At 41.3% G+C, this 19,429-nt stretch overlaps 2 protein-coding genes across 2 annotated transcripts in view; both read left to right on the top strand.

Annotated features, from left to right (window-relative positions):
- The window catches only part of myo7ba (myosin VIIBa), a 33,923-nt gene extending 26,197 nt beyond the window's left edge, over positions 1-7,726 (top strand). Inside the window, exons 38-48 of the mRNA XM_032573227.1 lie at positions 348-501; positions 1,856-2,011; positions 3,166-3,271; positions 3,388-3,501; positions 4,067-4,154; positions 4,247-4,353; positions 5,321-5,506; positions 6,647-6,763; positions 6,944-7,027; positions 7,123-7,242; positions 7,333-7,726. Coding sequence (XP_032429118.1) covers positions 348-501; positions 1,856-2,011; positions 3,166-3,271; positions 3,388-3,501; positions 4,067-4,154; positions 4,247-4,353; positions 5,321-5,506; positions 6,647-6,763; positions 6,944-7,027; positions 7,123-7,242; positions 7,333-7,416 — 1,316 coding nt within the window. The 3' untranslated portion in view covers positions 7,417-7,726. The remainder of the gene's footprint in view (positions 1-347; positions 502-1,855; positions 2,012-3,165; positions 3,272-3,387; positions 3,502-4,066; positions 4,155-4,246; positions 4,354-5,320; positions 5,507-6,646; positions 6,764-6,943; positions 7,028-7,122; positions 7,243-7,332) is intronic.
- A 3,254-nt stretch (positions 7,727-10,980) lies between these two features.
- On the top strand, positions 10,981-19,118 carry gpr17 (G protein-coupled receptor 17). Its single transcript, XM_032571025.1, has 2 exons — positions 10,981-11,272; positions 16,096-19,118. Exon 2 carries the CDS (start codon positions 16,106-16,108, stop codon positions 17,123-17,125), a length of 1,020 nt encoding a protein of 339 aa, XP_032426916.1. The 5' UTR covers positions 10,981-11,272; positions 16,096-16,105; the 3' UTR covers positions 17,126-19,118.
- The last annotated feature ends 311 nt before the right edge of the window (positions 19,119-19,429 follow it).

Below are 19,429 nucleotides of genomic sequence, written 5' to 3'. Positions count from 1 at the left end.
GTATTTGAGGTAACTTCATTCACAATTCCTCACAGTAGGTAGAGTATCCAGACATTTTACTCAAGTGACAGAATCTATACTTCATAGTAAAATTACTCAAGTTTCGTAGTAAAAATCCTCTTAAAAGCACTTTCTTTTTCCAAAAGGTTACTTGAGTAAATGTAACTGATTGTTACTACCAAACTCTGTCTTAAAGCACAACTCACATCATTCATCAGATTTTTAGTCTGACTCCTCTGCTGTATGTTTACTGGTGGAAAACATCAGATCAACTTTCTACCATCAAATCATTGAAATGGTTTCGGGTCGTGATGCTTCTCGTTATCTGTCCTTGACCTCTGGCTCACCCATCCTGAAGTACATGGGAGATTATCCCACCAGGCAGATGCAGAGCCCCCTGGAGCTCACTGACCAGATCTTCAGCCCCCCCACTAAACACGAGGCGCTGAGGGATGAGATCTACTGCCAGATCATGAAGCAGATGACCAGCAACAACAACAGGTTGCTCTTCGCTTTTTCTGCCTGTTTTCTTCCAAACAGTCACACCCATCCTGTTGTTTTTTTTATCTTTATATATATATATATATATAGTTAGTTAGCATGTTTTTAAACTAAAATATTTCACTTTTTTATTATTAATATGAAAGATTGTATTCATACATTTGTATTTTTCACATTTTGTCAAGTTACCAACACAGACCTCGGTGTGTTTTCTCAGGGATTTTGTGAGAGAAACCAAAAAACACAGCAAAAAAATGAATGGGAAGGATGAGAATGCACATGTTTTAAAAACAAGTCAGAAAAGTACGGTATCCATCTGTATCCAGCTGACACCCCTGAATAAAACCCAAGTGGCTTCAGTATTAGTCTTTCTTTTTTTTCTTTTATGGAGTGACAAGCAGGCCTGTCACGATAACAAATTTCACTGGCCGATAAATTGCCTCTGAATTGCGATAAACAATAATATTTTCAAGTAATATCATCGTAATGCAAGAAGACATTCTCAAAGATTAATAAACTTTAAATTCTAATGAACATTTAACACTGGAACCGGGAGACATTTTAAATTTCCAAAATAAATAAAGAAAACAGCAGAAACGACAAATAAAATTAATCATGAAGTCTCTGTAAGCCAAAGCACCGGACTGAAGACTTTTATCATCCAGTTTTTGATAGAAAGAGAGAAAAGAGAAAAATGATAAATCATACAAATTGAAATGATTAAGTTTGTTTTGATTTATCATGCGATTATCTGATTTGTTGTTTATTGAGATGAGAAAAGACCACTGAAAGAAATATTAAATCAGTTAAGGTGGACCGTGAAGCAGACACAGCAAGCATGTTGTGAAGCTGCTTTGGTTACAAGAGACCAAAGTTACTTGGAAAAATGCTGTACGTATATGAAGCGGTAGTGGCAGCATCATGACGTCAGGTTAAGGTGCTTTTAGCTGTGCTGGAGCAGAAATGCATCTGAAATGCATCTAACTTTCCAAGCCTGGAGGTGAACACTTCTTGTCGAAACATACAACCAGAGCTACAATGAGTCCTCAAGAATGTTTCGGGTTTACGTGACGGAATGGCCTAGTCAAAGTTGAGACCCAAACAAAGCAAAACCCAAACTCTGCCATCTCCTTCCAGTCCGACCCAGCTCTGGACTTTCGCAAAGCAAAACGAACCTCTTCTTATTTTTCCCTCCGCTGTATTCATGCGCTGCTTCGTGTCGGCCTGTCTCGTACAATCCCAGTGAAATACGGTGAAATCTGCGGGCCGAAGGTGCACTCACGCCGCCGCAGGACGCCGCGTGGTCCGGACACCAGGCGGGCGCTCTCTACTGAGGTCTCCTCTCTGCCTGCAGGTTCAGCATAGAGCAGGGCTGGCAGCTGCTGTGGCTGTGCTGCGGCCTGTTCCCACCCAGCCAGGCCCTCCTGAGACACGCCCAGAAGTTTGTGGAGTCCCGGCGCAGAGAGCAGCTGGCCTCCGACTGTCTGCAGCGGCTGCAGAGCTCGCTCAGGTTTGTCCCGCACCACCAACGCAGAAACTGTTGGCCCTGTATGTCATCAGCCGTCTGCACCAGTCTTCCTGGCTGCTGTCGCTTGATAATCTGCCGCGAGGAGGAAAAAGTCTAACTGTCATGTCTTGTTTTTTTTTTGTTCCTCAAATGCTTTTTATACTGTTGTCTTTCTTTGAGAAAAAAAAACAAAAAACATGCGATGTGATGCAGAACGTGTTGCACCTGTGAGGTGGCTGTGGACACAAATGGCTTGCATCAACATTGCACCAGGGTGACCAGCCAAATGCAGCATTTGCATGGCCTCCGCTATAAATACACCATATTCACAGTCGGCGTCTGCATGACGACGCCAGGCCGTAACGGCCGGATTATTTCAATACAGCTTTTAATCAGCGAGCAGAAATTACAGCAGTGGCAGCATCATGTCTTTGAAGTTTTTTATTTTAAAAACTCACTAAAATAAAGAAATGTTTGGTGGCTACTTAATTCTGCTACACAAATAAGCATTTTGATATGTTATACTTACATAGAAGACTAGCAGGAACTTCATCTTGAGATCAAAGAATTGTGGTATTAGTCTCTCCAGGATGTTACGATTTATTTATTTTTTCTGATTGTTTCAGCCTAGAATTACTGATTTTTCAAAAGGTTGAGCCGAAACTGCACTTTTTTTTTAAGCTTTATTTTTTGACGTAACAGAGTGTTGGTGGGAGTGAGGGGGGAAGTTTAAATTGCTTCACGTAATCTTTCCAAAAAAACACAACAACAAAAAGACAGGAATTTAACATAGTCGATATTTAAAGTGCAAATAACATTTTCAACATTTACAAGAAGAGTACTTCTTGTAAATGTTGTTACAAAAATGCAAAAGGAGTTACCAAAATGCAAAATGATTTCATATCAACATGAACTCTATATATAGTATAACCAAATCCTGCACAGTATTTCAAAAATAATTTTTGCAGCAAAAAAACGGTGATGTTACCGTTTAGTGTCACACATGCCGACATCTTCCAGGCTCGACTTTCAAGAGACGTGAAACAGGAAGTTAAATTACAAGGGAGCTGAGGGGATTGGAAACCAAGCCATCAGATGAACTCAAATCAGTGCAAAAGTACATAAACATATCATTAACGTTTGATGATTGCGTTTAGGATTGAACCCAGGAAGCTCCCGCCGCACCAGGTGGAGGTGGACGCCATCCAGCAGAACAGCACCCAGATCTTCCACAAAATCTACTTCCCCAACGACACAGACGAGGTGCGCAGCGGGACGCGCTCTCTCTCTCTCTCCCCCCGCCGGAGACGCGTCAAAGTCAAACGAATCCGCTTTGTCAGCATAATGTCAACACGGATTCCTCTCCTCCCAATCTCCAGATATTTGAGGTGGCGACCAGCACCAGGATCCGGGATCTCATCCAGAACATTTCCAAGAAGCTCAAGCTGGCTTCAGCCGACGGCTTCAGCATCTTTGTGAAAACGCACGACAAGGTTCGGCCGTCAGTTTCACGCCTTTCGTGATCGTTTCCTGTGAACTCCTGGTTGCTATGGAGATTTGGTGATCCCAGCGCAGCCTCCAGAAAAGATTGAGATTTTTTTTTTCTTGTGTTTGTTTCAAACCATTTTAATTATAAGTTTAAGCAAGAAACTACATTATTAAAGATCAGCACTGTTCTGCCTGATTTAAATGACTTTTTTTTTTCTCTTGTCATTCACATTTTGAAAATTAACCCTGGAAGATTCAGACAGAGAAAAACTGGAAAAAGAAAAACCAAAGTTGAACATTGTAGATGGTTTTTGTAGGCAAATTTCATTCCAAGACTGAACATTAGGGTTTAATCTCTTGAGTTTAGATCAAAAACCAAAAGAAAGGTCAACATTTGTCCATTATTTTTGACCCTGAGTGTTACAAGATAAAAAGAGGGCGTCTGTGTTTCTTTGGAAATCCTCATAATTCTTTTCCACTGCAAAGTTTTCTGACCATTCACACGGTTTCAGATACCAAAAAGTTCTCTGATGAGGCTAGAACTGTCTAACCGTCTCTATTTAATCTCAGGTTCTCAGCTTGAACGACGCAGACTACTTCTTTGACAGTCTGAGACAAATCACCGACTGGTCGAAACAAGCCAAGAGGATTAAAGACGGTAACCACACAGCGTGCAGAGAGTGAAGGTTTGGATGGTCGGCGCCATTTGACTGCAGACTCCTCTCTCTCTCTCTCTCTGTCTGTGTGCAGGTGGACCGGTCAACATTTCCTACCACGTGTTCTTCATGAGGAAGTTGTGGTTCAATGTAATCCCCGGCAGAGACACCGAGGCTGACCTTATCTTCCATTTCCCTCAGGTGCGTTTCAGTGAGCAGCTCCGCTTTCCCGGCTTCATTCTACTCGTTTTTACACCCAGTGGAAAGATTCTGTCCTCGTCTGCTTTGAATACAATCAGGCCTCGCACACAAATGAGGATGTCAGCTGGGAAGGCGGCTTGAAAAAACATTGGCAAATATTCTCAACAAAACAGACCATATTTATCTACTGACTCGGGAAGTGGGTTCAAAGGTCAAATTTCTGAAGCAACAGTTTCAGCACTGAGCAGGAGTCGCTCACTAGTTCAGTGTTCTCAGTTATTTATGACCCGCTCTTTCTCCAGATGTAAGAGATGAATGTGACGATGTCTCACTAAATCTCACGAGACTAAATTATTAGTTTATTAGCTGATTATAAATTTGACTTGACGTGGCTTAACCTTTTGAGGAAAGTATTGGAAAAGAGATGAAGATTTCAAACGAAGAGAGGGTTTCAAGGCCCAACATGTTGTAATGCCAGAAGACAGGTTGACCTCCAGGTGGGTCAGTCGGTGGGCAATGTCTTGGAACTAGCTTTGACTTCTGCTTCGGTCAGAAGTCAAAGCTAGTTGACAAAGCGAGGTGGCTCCTGTACATCCCATCTCAGATTGTTGAACCTTGAACACAGTTGGTTATTCCAACTGGAAAATGTTCCCCAATAAATATCAAAATTGAGCCATCTTGAAATTGCTTAAATTTCAGAAATGATATCTGCTTAAAACTTGTGTTTGTGGTCCAACATCCAGCCAGGATCTTGTTTAGTGGCTGCAAACATTGTTTGGTTTCTCCCCATTTCCTAATTGGTTTTTAATCCTAATGTTACTGGGAGCGTATGTATAGTTTTGACCCAGTGTGAGTCACAGGCGATCTGCAAGGAATTTGAACGTTGAGGCCAAAATGAACCTTCACTCTGACGACGACTGCATGTAAAACTACCGCAACAAACCCCAACTGCGTCTCTGTTTTCCAGGAGTTGCCAAAGTACCTGAGAGGCTATCACGTTTGTACCAAGGAGGAAATGGTCAACATTGCCGCTCTGCTCTTCAGGGTAAAGGTCAACGGTGACAAAAACCAGATCCCCACGATTCCCAAGGTGTTGAAGGAGCTGGTTCCCGCCGACCAGCTGAAGGCCATGTCTGAAAACGAGTGGAAAAAGGTAGAAGGACCAGGCTGGCTGTGGGCGTGTTGATGGTTTAGATAGATTCAGGGATGTGAAGGAGTTCGGAGATCGGCAAAGAGGAATATGCAGCCTGCTGGATCTTCTCTTATCTGTTGTTGTTTTCGGTGTAAAACTAGAAACCTCAATGGCGGCACTAAAGAAAATGTTTATTGGTGTTATTTTGGTATCATGGCTTCCAGATTAATATCTGCAGTTGAAGTATCTTTGATATCTGTTTATATCCCTCTAACTTTTTCACCTTTTGTCTCATTACAATCACAAACAGGCGTCTGCAACCTTTAAAAATTAAGGAGACATTTTGCTTTTAGGCCAGACCAAAAACATTATTATAATTTAGACTCGCAAATGTCACAGGAATCTTCGGACAAAAAATAAAAAGGCATCTTATGCTTTTAGATACATGTACTATAGCAAATTAGTTGCAATTTTTAAAGAACCACAATTTTTATCTCCATTTTTGAATGTAAAATACAGATGAACATACATTTTTGAAAAAACAGAGGATGGATAGTTATTTTGTTCCCTGTGGGATTGAAAATAATGTAGAATAAGAAAATTAAATACATTTCTTAGTGGAAATTCAATGCAATTATTGCAGAAAGTAAATGAAAAAACTGGCAAGTGTTATTATATTTAAAACATTCGCGCTTTGCGTTTGACACATGTGATTTAGTGGGTTTGAACTGCTCTAATACTTAGTTTTTAAGCAAAATTAAGTACTGCAAGTAATGTGCTTTGTGGAGAATTATGAATTGTGACTTTATAAGCTGTTCATTAAATAGTTCTTGATACTGGTGGGCTGGGGTTTACAAAAAAAAACCATCTCTCCATGACTAAGGAGAAGATTATAAAGGGTCTCTGTGGAAAGGCAGAATAAGAGATACAACATTGTTTTGTTAGATTTTGGCTCATGGTGACATTTCTTTATAATGAGACTTTGCTTTGCCGATCATATATAAACAATATGTCCATTATGGAGGAGGATGAGAACTCACCCCGCAGCCTGTGGGGGTGGAGAGGAATCCATTAACCTCATTAAAAAACGGGGCAATTTCTTTTCTTCCTGTTTCTCTTTTTTTTTATGCTGCTACATGTTTGCATTTCTTCCACTTGCAGAACATCGTCGCCTTCTTTAACAAGCACGGCGGCATGGCCGTCGAGGAAGCGAAGGTTGCCTTCCTGAAGGCGGTGTGTCGCTGGCCGACCTTCGGCTGCGCGTTCTTTGAAGTGAAGGTGGGTTCTGCAGACTCTCCTTCTCTCCTCTGCTCAGACGGGTTGCTTGGTCTCAGTGGCTTCTGCGTCCTCTCTCGCCACTGTGCTCCAGCCGCAGAAAGCAAACAGCCGCTGCAGCCGTAAAAACTAGTTCAGCCTACATTTTTCTGTCTTTAGTTTCTTTCTTTTTTCTTTTTACAGCAAACGTCAGAGCAAGATTTTCCAGACATTGTGCGAATCGCCATCAGCAAAACTGGACTCACAATCCTGCACCCGAAAACTAAGGTTACAAAAGAGCAAACTTTGCAATTAGAAATGTTCAATTGGGCGTTTTTTTCTGCGTAGCTTCAATTACTGATGTTTTATTTTCATTTTACAAGGAGGTCCTGGCAAATCACCCGTACAACAAAATAGCTAATTGGTGCAGCGGAAGCACCTACTTTCACATGACCGTCGGCAGCTTAGTGAAGGGCAACAAATTCCTCTGTGAAACGTCGCTGGTAGGTTGTTTTGTTTGAGTTTTTTTTTTTTTAGCAAAGTTTGAATTTATATTCTTTGCATTTTTTTTCTTCTCTCTTTTTTATGAACAGGGCTACAAGATGGATGACCTGATAACCTCCTACGTCAGCATGTACCTCAGAGAGAGAACCAGAGGCCAGCGCTACAACATGTAAACCTGTGAAGTCAGGATCCATTCTAGAAGATTTCAGTGTCGTTTGCTGGAAAAAGTCCCAGATTTATTGCGTAAAAATAAAAATGTTTCTCAGTTTTGATTTGAAGCAAGGTTCTGTTTTGCGTCACTAACCCAAAGACGAGGAGCACAGGTTCCTTTGCGTGTCTACTAGAACTAAGCGTGTTTTGATCAGGATTCTTTTTGTTTTTCTGTCCTTGAATTATTTAGGATTAGACATCGAGACTCAGTCCGATACGTGATTAAAATCTGTAATATGTCGACTGTATGCAGTAAAATATTGCACTGAATTTCATCAGTATTATGTGATTTGTATTAGTACTGTAGTCTTGTTCTTCTTTCCCAATTTACAAATAATTATGCTGCGCTTGTTCCTGTCTGACTAAATCGGCAGCCATGTATATTTTGTCCAAACACACAGCACAACCTCAAAATCCTGCTCCAACGTAGCTTTATTATTTGTTTCTAAAGTCATTTAATCTAACCTTGAAAACACATGCAGGTACAGTCCTCAATAAGCTCACATTTTGCTCTTGTTTATGATGTTTTCATGCTTCAGTGCTAGGCTTATGTTAGCATGTTTAGCCTCTGCTTTGATAGGACTTGTTGATAATGCGACCTGCAACATATTTCACTGCAGGTCCAGTTAAGTGGCAGAACAAACGTGACTGTATGACTCACTAGTGCAACAGATGAACCTGTAAACAGGAAGCTGACAGGAGTCAGGCTTTGAGTTTCACCAGGGAACTAAGAGCTGATACCGAGGATCCAGTCACGACAACAAACCGTTGAGTTGATATTTCTTAAATCAACCGATGCACCTTTCTGTTCAGAGCCAGAGCAACGCGAGAAGATGTCCCTTTGGCAGCATTTCACCTGGTTTCCAAAACAAATCAGGATATCTGGGTCTCGATGGGACTCAGACATTTTCTGAGTCCCATCGAGGCAGGAGATAACTCTAACCTTTTGACTGTCGGGTTCTGGAATGCACAGCGTGTGGAGCCCCAGCTCCACAGCTAGTCACCGTTTCATGTCATTTCCCAGTGATCCAGGAAATCGTTGAATAACTGCATGATTTCGTTCAAGCCATAAATGGATATGAAGAGGTTCTCTAAGAGAAACATTTAATGTGTCGCTTTGATGATTTTCAGGGTTGTAGTCAGTTCTCCACTTTGTTCTCATTAAAGTGCTAATGACGGGGAAACAACTTACCTTTCCAGAAAAACATTTAGCATTCATGAGAGGGGAAACACTGTAGCAGAGAAGAAGGGGGTATGAGCTGCTTATGAGGATGATTGACAGCGCTAAAGCCCTCCTCCTGGCTCTGGTTAGTTGTTTCTAGTTATCACTGGTAAAAGGCAGAGGAGCTCGATTTGCTTTGCTTGTTTTTTTTTCAGATTATCTGTCTATGCCATCACAACATGGTAAACTTTGATTTTTATTTTTTATTTTTAATAAACGCTACATACCTTTGCATTAATGAAAACTATCTTTGTAAAGATTCCTGAACCACCAGGCTGTTTTAGTCGTCTTCACTTCCTTTTACAGGAGCTTTGTGTCACTTCCTTCAAACGCTGATGTCTGAACACGCTTGTGCTCCTGTGTTACACACACACACGCCCACACACACCCACACATCATGGGGCCCCACAGCTTGACACACTACTCCACACATGTCTTGTAGTATTAAAAACTCTGCGGGATGCCCTTCAAAGCAGCTTTCTTTACCAATCAGTCCGAGTAGTAAATCTCAGAACGGGCGTCCCCATGAGAAAATGTTAATTTCTGTTCTCCTTTTTTTTTTTTTCTTCCTTTGGTAAATTTGTCAAATAGAACATGTTCTCACTGACGTTCAATCTGGTGATGTTGATTTCACTCGGACCGATTCAGTTTTCCTTCCCGAGTCTTGAGGGGATATTTGCATCTCTTGACAAATCTTATTGTAAAAAGAAAATTCCAGATGTATGAATTCTGTTAGCAGTTTTCATGAGTGTGTTCATTGCATTTGGATCAGTTCCTGAAATGTCTGATGGTGTAATAGGGTCATTGTTCATAGAAAAAAAAAAAAAAAGAGTAAATTTCCACACGCAAAAAAATATTTAGATTCTCCAAAATTTTTTAGAAAGTACTTGGAAAAACTTAGACGTCTTGAGATTGAGCTCAGAAACTTTCTAGAAAAAACGCTTGGAATTTTTCTGAGCCCCAAAGGGTGAAAACTTGATTTTTGGATCTCATAGTTTCCAAATTTTCTTTCTAGAAAATGTTTTAGTTTAATCTCAAAACATCTGTTTTTTTTTTTTTTTTTTGGCTGAAATGTTCTCTTTTTTCTTTCTACAATAGCCCTGATAGGCCACTGTAGCAATGTAAGCAGTAGAGGGGGGTTATAATGAAAAATAAAATCATTTCTTCAGTGTCACTGAACCGTCAGAGGAACCATTTTTGCCTGAAGCCCTTTCAGCTGCACGCAGAATGACGCTCCTGATATTGGCCAATCCACAAAGAAACGCTTTTGCTGCGCGGTTACCAAACGGAGAAAGTAAACGGGCCTATTAGTGGATTAGAAGTTGGCAGCAGATTAACGGGTTAGCGATGTCAAAGCCCATCTCCAGACCTCCGCAGATAGTGGCTGCATTCAAGTCTGCAGAATAGCATTTGCATGCGGATAATACAGAAGAGAATAAGGGCCCATGTCTCCAGGCTCAGCTGTGGAGTCCACATATGAAAGAAATATTATCCCCCCTCAGCCAGACGGGCCTTTCTCCACATCTGTCCGTCTGTGTGACTGATTATTTTGGGCATTCCGCATCGAGATGCCCCCAGGAGGGAAGAGGGCAACAAGGGCCTCTGTTTGCCCCTGGAACGCTGCAGAAACACAAAACCTCACCCAGGATGTTTGGTCTAGCTTCCGGTGCAAATATCTTGGTACACTGGAAATGAGACCAAAACTAACTTGTAGTAACTTTTCAGCAACATAAAGGGACTTGATTGGAGTAAATAAATCCTTAATACTGATTTTTTTTTTTAAGTACTAGAACCACTGGCAAATTAATTCACTTATGAAAAAATGTGAAATTGAAATAATCTGTCAGTGGATCAAGCACATTTTCATCAATTATTTAAACAAGCCCCTGCGTCTTGCTGAAAAGTTTCTTGTAAGTTAGTTTTGTCTTATTTAAAGTGTATTTGCACTAGAAACTGGAGCGTAATTAGAAATATTTTGCGTCTTTTGCAGTGAACACCCTCTCGTTGCTGCGTTTGCTTTGTTTCTCTCCTCACCCCTCGCTGCCCTGCGGAGCAGGATCCACAAAAGATCACCTCTAAGACTCAGTCATAAACTCCACAATTAACAACTCCAAATCTCCTCTTCTTCAGCAGGGTGTGTGTGTGTGTGTGTGTGTGTAGTTCATGTTTAAGGCTCTTGCTGCAGCACCAGCCCTGGTTACCATGGCGTCCTGCCCGACTGTGGCATGCCATTCTTCTCCTCCCTCTCCGACCCCCCGTTGCCGAACTGCGGCTCTTATTCTGAGTCGAGCTATTGTGGAGCGCACAAGTGGCTCTCAGAGGAGAAGGGGATGCAGAGAGAAAGGGTGGGGTCAGGGTTCAAGCGAAAAGCTCCCCGTCGGGGCTCCTTTTCTGTTATCAAATTTGTTGCGAGACAAAAAGAGCTACAGTTTCATTCCTCGGGCCGTCTTGAGGGAGAGGGGAGAGGGGTCATAGGACGGCATTCCTCGTGTCAGAGCATCAGTTCTTCCGCGGAGAGCCACATGAACTCCTGCTCTTCAGTCTCAGCTCCCTGCTCCAGCACCCGACCGCATCCCGCACACTCAGGATATCAACCGGTAAGTCTGCTCAGCATCTGGCTTTATGCACCGGTATTTTCTGTCAGTTGAATCAAAACTTTGTTAAAAGTCTTTAAAAGTTTTTTTTTTTGTTTCTTTTTTTTAATGTTCCGTTTCTGATTAATCGGTTATTTGTACAGGACATTTCAGCAACAAGGTAGCTCAGAGTGCTTTACATGGCCACAACATCAAAACATATAACAAGTAACGTCAAATATATCGGACAACGTTCCAGTTATTATGATTCAAAAAAGCAACTCTGAACAGGTGGGTTTTTAAAGAGACTCAATGTTTCAGCTGTTTTGCAGTTTTCTGGAAGTTTGTTGCAGATTTGAGGCGAGTAGAAGCTGAATGCTGCTTCTGCACGATTATCATTGTAACGTATCGGGTTCAAAGTGAGACCTACACTTTCTGTTAGAATCTAAAAAAATAAAATAAAATAAAATGAGGAACTTTCTTCTCTACAGAAAGGGAAGAAAAAGTAATGCATCCAAAGAAAGAGAATCAAATCACTCGTGTTACATTTACTATCAGAGTCAATCAACTTGTCAGAGCTGTGCTCAGGTCTTCCATCCCACAGCTCCCTTATATTCATTGTTTTTCCTTTTTTTTCTCAGAAACATCACAGTTTGGGTTCTGTTGGTTTTATGTAACCTAGTCGCTCCGTGATGCCCAACGTTGTTGGTCGGTGAACCAAAATGCTGCTCCTCGTGGTGTGTTCAGGGTCATTCTCATCTCAAAGTAATTTCCCCAGCAGCGTAAGACAGCGTTACCCTTGTCTGCATCTTATTGCGATTCCTGATATGTCAAAAAAATAGGCTGGGGAAAAACAGACGCATCACGATGCTTCAGCCACCGTGCTTTACAATCTACTCGGGTTAGAAATGAGTTTTTGAGGCTCACTCGTTTCTCTGTTAAACAGTTTGCGGGCCGTGGGGGCAAACCAACCTCTCCTGCTTCTTCTTGTTGTTTTTGGTTTTAACTCCAGCTTGGCTGCACATGTATTCCCCCCCCCCCCACACACACACATCTTTTTAGTTTTGGTTTCTATTTCGAGGCTATGTTAGTCGAGCAGCTGATCGTTCTCTTACTCTCACTGAAGGACGCTGCTGGGATCGGAGCCTCTCCCAATAAACGATTCAATTACACAGATTCGCATCACAAATGACGGTTTTCATATCTCTGCCCTCAACTACTAGAACTCTTATTTCTCTTCTAGACGTAGAAGACTGTTAGCGTATGTGAATCCGCTTTATATTTGAATAAAACTGTATTTGTCCCTCTTTGATCCCTCTTTTTACTCTGCAGTATTCCAGTCAAAGTGTCAGATTACACATATTACAGATTAGTCGACTGGAGACCAGATTGCTCGGTCAGCTCTGCACAGATCAGCTTAACTAGATCGCTGTGGTGAAAGCGATTTTCTGGTTTTGTTCTTCTTCGGGATTGTCTCTCAGAGAGAGATGCATGTATTCAGGCTTTTCCGCTCCACTGTTCCGCGTCCGGATTGTTTCCCACCGCCGCCACCCTTCAGCTCCTCCACCGCCGGAGGCTGCAGTTCTTTTATTCAAGGAGGGATGAAAGCGCAGAGTCTGAGTCTTGGCTGAGAGCCACGCTGCTACATCTGGATGGCTCCTAATGGACCAGAAGTGAGAAACGTCCAAACGGCGTGTCAGGGCCCAGTGTGGGCAGAAAACAAAAGGAGGAGCACGTTTCTGCCAAAAAAAAAAAAGTCAGAAATTTTGAGATCAATCTCAGAATCTTTTTCTGGAAACTTTAATCTCAAAGTTTGAGGTTTGTTTGTTTTTTTTTTGGCAGAAATGTACTCCAGTTTTTTTTTATTATCTGACTCTAATATGCCCTTGTAAAAACAAGCCCCTGATTTCCCTTTTTTTTTGTTGTTTTTTTTACGGGTTCATTAGTTACACATGTTCTAGTATTGCTGTTGGATTGTGTATAAATGCTACAGAAACAGCCCTGCCTCAGACTGAGTAAAGTCAGACTTTGTTGTGACCCGCTGATGAGAGCTGAGCTGGTGTCCGGCTGCATCAACAGAAGAAAAGAGGAGTGGATAGGTGGAGATTTCCCACACACAGTAGTGTGTGTGGGTGGGTGGGTGTGTGTGTGTGTGTGTGTGTGTGTGTGTTTCTTTCTCTTTTTTTGTTTGTGTGTCTCATGTTTTTGTGTGTCTAACCATGAGAATACAATGTTCAGTCCTACAAAGAATGTTGGACGAGGTTTTGGTGAATTTAAACGCCAAGTCAAACATAGTCCCTCTATTATGGACTAAATAAAAAAATTAGGAGTTTAATTGAGAATGATTGAATTACATATTGTAAATAACCACAAGTGTTTTTTTGTTTTTTTTATTACAGCAAACTTGAAAGTGTTTTATTTTGCCAGTACTTTCGACTTCTGGTTTGAGTTATATACTTTTAATTTTTGATTTATCTTTTTTTTTTAGTTTTTATTTTGTCTGGTGATGATGTTTTACACTTGGTTTGTTTTCCACAAAATACAGAAGTTAGTAAGTTCTTACTAACTTACAGCCTCTTACTGCAAATTAGAAATGATACAAAGTTGGCCAATATACACAGATGATTGAAGCAGATAGACTTTATTTTTCAATTGGTGCAAAATTGTTACCAAGAAATTAAAATCTTGCATTGAAAATGTCAACATCTACCTGCAAAATATCCTGGTTGAAATCCCGGACAAGCCCCCAATTTATCACGGTCCAGCACATTGGCCATGACAAAAAAGTCCACTGATGCCTACATTTATAGAAAATAATCCACAATTTATTTATGAAATTAAATTAACATTATTAATTTCATATTGTCTTTAGCTCTCTCAGAGTGCCAGCAGGAACCAGGGAACCAGGTTTGATAATTTTGACCTACATGACAAAAATTCTTGACAGCATTGATCTATATCTTTGTAGCTAGCTTTATATACTGTGTATATATATATATATATATATATATATATATATATATATATATATATAATTAACGATTCCACCCTGATAAATAAATTAAACATTATTATGACATTCATGTCAATGATGAGTGAACACAAAATTTTCACTGAATTGCACCCTTGCATGCTAACGTGGACGGTGGATATTTACATGTGAGCCTTTGAATAAAGGAAAGTTTGAAACTTCATGTTTTTGTATATGCAACTAAAAATTTTATTTCTACATAAATCCTTTTACATAAAACAGAAATCCATCGCAAAATCCATTCAAAGATAAGGTTTCGGTTATATCAGACGTGTTTTGGTATCGGGTTTTGGAAGGGCAAGGAAAATATCAAGCAAATCAGTTGTAATGTGAAGTTAAAAAGCAACAGCCAAAATAAAATGGCACTACAAGCACACAAGTTCTTACTGAGAACACATACTACACCAAATGGAAGTACAATGAGGAATATCTCCAGAAGTCTGCTTTATCATTGGGTAGAACTTCAAGACCCCTGCAGGTGGCTTATCTATTAAAACAATAACTATTAATAATGCACAAATATAAATTTCATAATGTCAGACAGTGATATAAAAATGATGTGCCTTTGTATGCAGTTTATGTAAAAACTTATTTTCAACTGTTTGTCTATCCATTCAAAACGTAAAGAAACATGACAACAGTTGTAAGTTGCACGTGTTTGACTTAATGCGATACAAACGATCAAAAGTGTCAGATGTAGAAACGCATCCTACTATAAACTGTCTGAAATTTATTGTAGCAGAGTGATAGCTTGTCCAGAAAAGCCACGTTTTCTATTTACCAGCTCATATAAATCAGTTGTCAGAAGCCGGAGCCAGTTAAGCTACAGAAAGAAAAAGTAAACAGCTGATGACCTGGGCTGCCTTCCTGGGCTTTGTAGAGGAAGTTTAGTGGTCAGAACGAAGCAATTACATGCTCTGAGGTCAGTGGCACATTAACAAGGGACACTAACATCTATTGTTACCTTGTGAGTCTGGCGCAGTTACAAACATGCTCCCTGCCTGTCGTCTCTCTGTGATTGGACACAGTTGGTCTAGCTTGGCTTCCTGTCGCTAAGTTAGTTTGTTCCTAGAATACTAAGGTTATGTTCACATTGCAGGCCTTAATGTTCAAATCCAATGTTTAGTGAATTTTTTATTATTTGTTTTGCATGGTTGTTCACATTTCCAAATATATGTGACTGCATCTCCTGTGTGAGCTGCAAGCAAGTAAAAGTGTCTCAAGGTAGAGGACAAAGTAATGTCACTTGTAGCTAGCGTGCTCAGTGGTTGCGGAAGAAAAGATGGATGGTAAAGGTGGAGCATATCTTGCGATTTTAAAGTTGTTGTCCAACCAGAGCGATCACCAACATTAACAATTTAATCTGCATCATTGCCTACCACGGTTGTTGTTTTTCTTCACGCTTGCGCATATTAAGACAGCGAATAGTGACATTTGTCGAGCATCAATGCGTACAGGTAGGGTAAATGTGACTTGACCGTACAGACACAGGTCACATTTGAAAAGATTACATATCGGATTTAGGACCATTTAACCAAGTGGCCACGGTTGCAGTTGTTAAAATTGGATCTGTGTCATGAAAAGATCAGATACAGGTTGCATAAGGGCAAAAAGAATTGTATTTAGGTCACTTCAGGCTGTAGAGTGAACGTAGCCTAAGACTGAACTTTTTTTCGACTTAACCCAAATTCATGTTCTAGAGGTTTAAAACTCAACACTCATCTTTTCTGCGAATGTGCATGTGTTCCTTTTTTTTAAAAAAATACAAACTTTGCAATTTTCTGTGAAACTTAATGCAATTTTTTTCTTTCCTCAGGAACCAAAAAATGGAGTCTGGCATGACTGCAGAGACATCTTTATTCTCAAACCAGTCATCTGAGAGCTGTGTACCAGCAGAGACAGCGATAGAGAACCAGCTGTTTGGGTGGTTCTATGTGGTGGTCTTCGTCCTGGCCCTCGGTGGTAACAGTCTGGCTCTCTGGATCTTCTCTCGTCAGCGTGGGGCCTTTAGCCCTGCTAATGTCTTCTTGGTTCATCTGGCAGTGGCAGACCTATCTTACGTGGTCATCCTCCCACTCAGAGCAACTTACCACTTCACCGGTGGCCACTGGCCGCTGGGTGAGGTTCCCTGCAGGCTGGTGGGCTTTTTGTTCTATGTCAACATGTACGCCAGTCTGTACTTCCTGGCTTGCGTGGCAGGGGACCGCTACCTGGCTGTGGTTCACGCTGTAAGATCAATGAAGCTTCGCCAAGGTCGCTATGCTCACATCATCAGCTTGTGTTTGTGGGTCTTGGTCACACTCTCTATGGCGCCACTGCTGGTTAACCATCAGACGGCGCAGGTGGACAACACAACGGTGTGTTTGCAGCTGTACAGAGAGAAGGTGTCCCGCAGGGCGCTGGTCTCTCTGGCTGTGGCCTTCACCCCGCCTTTCCTTGCCACCCTATCCTGCTACCTGCTCATCATCCACAGCCTGCATCGGGGCTGCAGGCTGGACCCTGCCCTAAAACTCAAGGCCCTGCGTACCATCGGTGCCGTCATTCTCATCTACATGGTCTGCTTTCTGCCCTATCATCTGAGCAGAGTCACCTTTATCCTTGGCTACAACAACCCAGATGTTTCCTGCCAAACACGAAGAGCCCTGAGCATGGCCAATCGCTTCACTTCCTCCCTCACCTGCATGAACGGTGCTATGGACCCACTGGTGTACCTGTTCGGGGCAGAGAAGTTCAGAAGCACTCTGAAGAGGTTGTTCTGTAAAGATAAGGCAGGGATGATTGGGGCCACTAGCGGAGACCTAAAGGAAACACATGAAAGCTCACTGAGTGCCAAGTCTGAGTTCTGAGTAAAAGACCAGGAAGACCATTGTAAACAGCTTTGGTCAGGCCTTAAGGGACAGTATGGACCTTAGCCTGGACGGAGTGAAGCATGAACTAAAGTCCAACATCCAGGCTTCACTCTGCACCAGGTCTAATAAACCTCTTAAAAAATCTATTTGTGCAAAGTTTCAATGAAAAGTCCCCCTGAATAGACAGCTTGTTTAAAAAGTGAGATGTTCGTTGATGAAAGGGCCCAAGCATCTTACATTTCAGTGTCTGTTTCAGTCAAATTTGGAGGATTTCTTGGTTAATCAAAGACTGATTGTCAATGAAATGCGGACAATGACTGACCAACTTCAAATAATGATGTGCGTAGATGTCCAACTTATACATTTTCTGTGAATAATATAAAGTGACACGACTACAGCCCCTTTCACAAAACACTTTAGGTTGGGACTTAAGATGCTTTTCTTGGCATCATTTGATTTCTGAAGGTAGCAAGAGGAGATGGTCAACGTGGTACTGTCCAAAACCCACAGGGGAGCTAGGGACAGAGCTGTAAAAGTCAATGTATGTAAGAGGGATCTGGGTTTATGGCTCGAGAGTTTGATGTAGGGACGACAGACAATGAGATGATCCGGCTGTGGGACTTGAGACCAAAACTCAATTGGACTCTGGTTTCCACATTGATACACATCGGACAAGTTGCACTGAAGTAAGCTAAAAACAGATTACTGAACCTCGAACGCCTCGTTTCCCTGATACGTTTCACCTTTGTCAATGGGAAATGTCAGAAATATGCTCCATATTCACCTGTCCGGGTTCTACCGTGGTCCAGCAAAGTAAACTTCATTTATTGATTTGAAAAACATGATTAGCTTGAATGGGGCCTGATGACTGACCAAGGGCAAAATAAATAGGGGCTATAATGGATCTGTTTTTATGACAGAGGCCGATGATTCTAGTGTTTAGCTGTATAATGCATTTTCCTTTGGTGGGAAAGGTTTGTTTTTTTTAATCTGTACGTTATTGCAACTGTAGAGTCAACATGTATTGTTAAAACTGTCATGGTAACTGATTTTTGCATGTTTTGTATGGTTTGGATCGCATATCTCATGTCATTCCCTTTGTTTTTGAGACAAGTTTTTCCATAGTTTTGCATTGGAAACCTATGAAAAGATGTTGTATTTTCTGTGACTTCATAGCCTCAACATCTTAGAGGAACAAGTAGCAACATGATCACCATAGTCAGAATTTGTCGTGCGGTCACAAACATGTCTTTTATTGTTTGTTTCTTTATCTTTATTTTCTAATCATGTGTGACTCTATTATTTAATCCAGACTGGTAAGCATAATTGAACTGTGAGAAGCTTGGGGTCTCTAACTGAATTTTTTTTTTTTAACAATCAAGTGTCAAAACTTTTGTTTGTGATCAAATTTTTGGAGTTTCAAACTCTTGATTTGAGTCCATAACCGCACCAGCTGAAAAATGTAACAAATGTTTCAGTTTTGGTCCCAAATCGAACCGAGTCTAACGGACTGTCAGGTGTGAAAACACCTTTAAAATAGGATTCTGTTAAGGTAACTTTAAAATTGTCCAAAATATGCAAACTGTGCATTTGTCAACTTTTAATTTCTCTTTGGAGGCCTGAGGCCGGCACCACAGAATCTCAAATGTCAGTTATCCCTTGGGCCGGCTCTGACACTAACCCGTGATGATGCAGTTAAAGTAGAGTGGAGATTTCCTGATGGCTGCAGTAGGCTAATATGACAAATTACTATTGTATATAAATATACGCTTCATTTTTTTTCTTTCAGCTTCTAAATTTGCTATAGTCTGAATTTCTGCTACAATATTGCGCAATACTGCCTGACTTCATGAAACTTGCAAACTGCTGTTATGCTTGAGACAAATTTCACAAGTAGTGCTCTCTCTGATCCTTTAACTTGTATATCTTGTATTTTTTACACTCTGCAATGAATTTGCTTAATTCTTCTCATAAAAACTGCAAATGAGAACGGCCGACTCTCAGTTTGAATTTTTTCCGTGTCCCTCTGATTTGCCTGTGAACATTTTGGCTGCTGCTTTGCGACCGAGTTGAGCCCTTGAGCCGCGGCGTCGAGTGAAAAGTAGAAGGCCCTCTCGGCTCTGCGAAAGTGCCTGCTGAGGGCCAGAAACCTCTGACGGGGCTGAAGTGAACTTCTCTCCGCGCAGTTCTGTTTTCACGTCATGTGACCTGTGCTGTGGTTTGCGAGCAACTCATTTTCCTCCTCTTATTTCTGCAAGACTTCCTGTCCATCACATGAACGAGACATGCCGCTCTCTGCTC

Source organism: Xiphophorus hellerii, chromosome 9 (assembly GCF_003331165.1).
Source record: "Xiphophorus hellerii strain 12219 chromosome 9, Xiphophorus_hellerii-4.1, whole genome shotgun sequence".
NCBI classification, from domain to species: domain Eukaryota; kingdom Metazoa; phylum Chordata; class Actinopteri; order Cyprinodontiformes; family Poeciliidae; genus Xiphophorus; species Xiphophorus hellerii.
The sequence above is the reverse complement of the archived record's forward strand: the minus strand, read 5'-3'. Positions and strand labels throughout refer to the sequence as shown.

Excerpts from the sequence above, each read along its gene's own strand:
- gpr17 (XM_032571025.1), top strand. The coding sequence starts at position 16,106 with ATGGAGTCTGGCATGACTGCAGAGACATCTTTATTCTCAAACCAGTCA.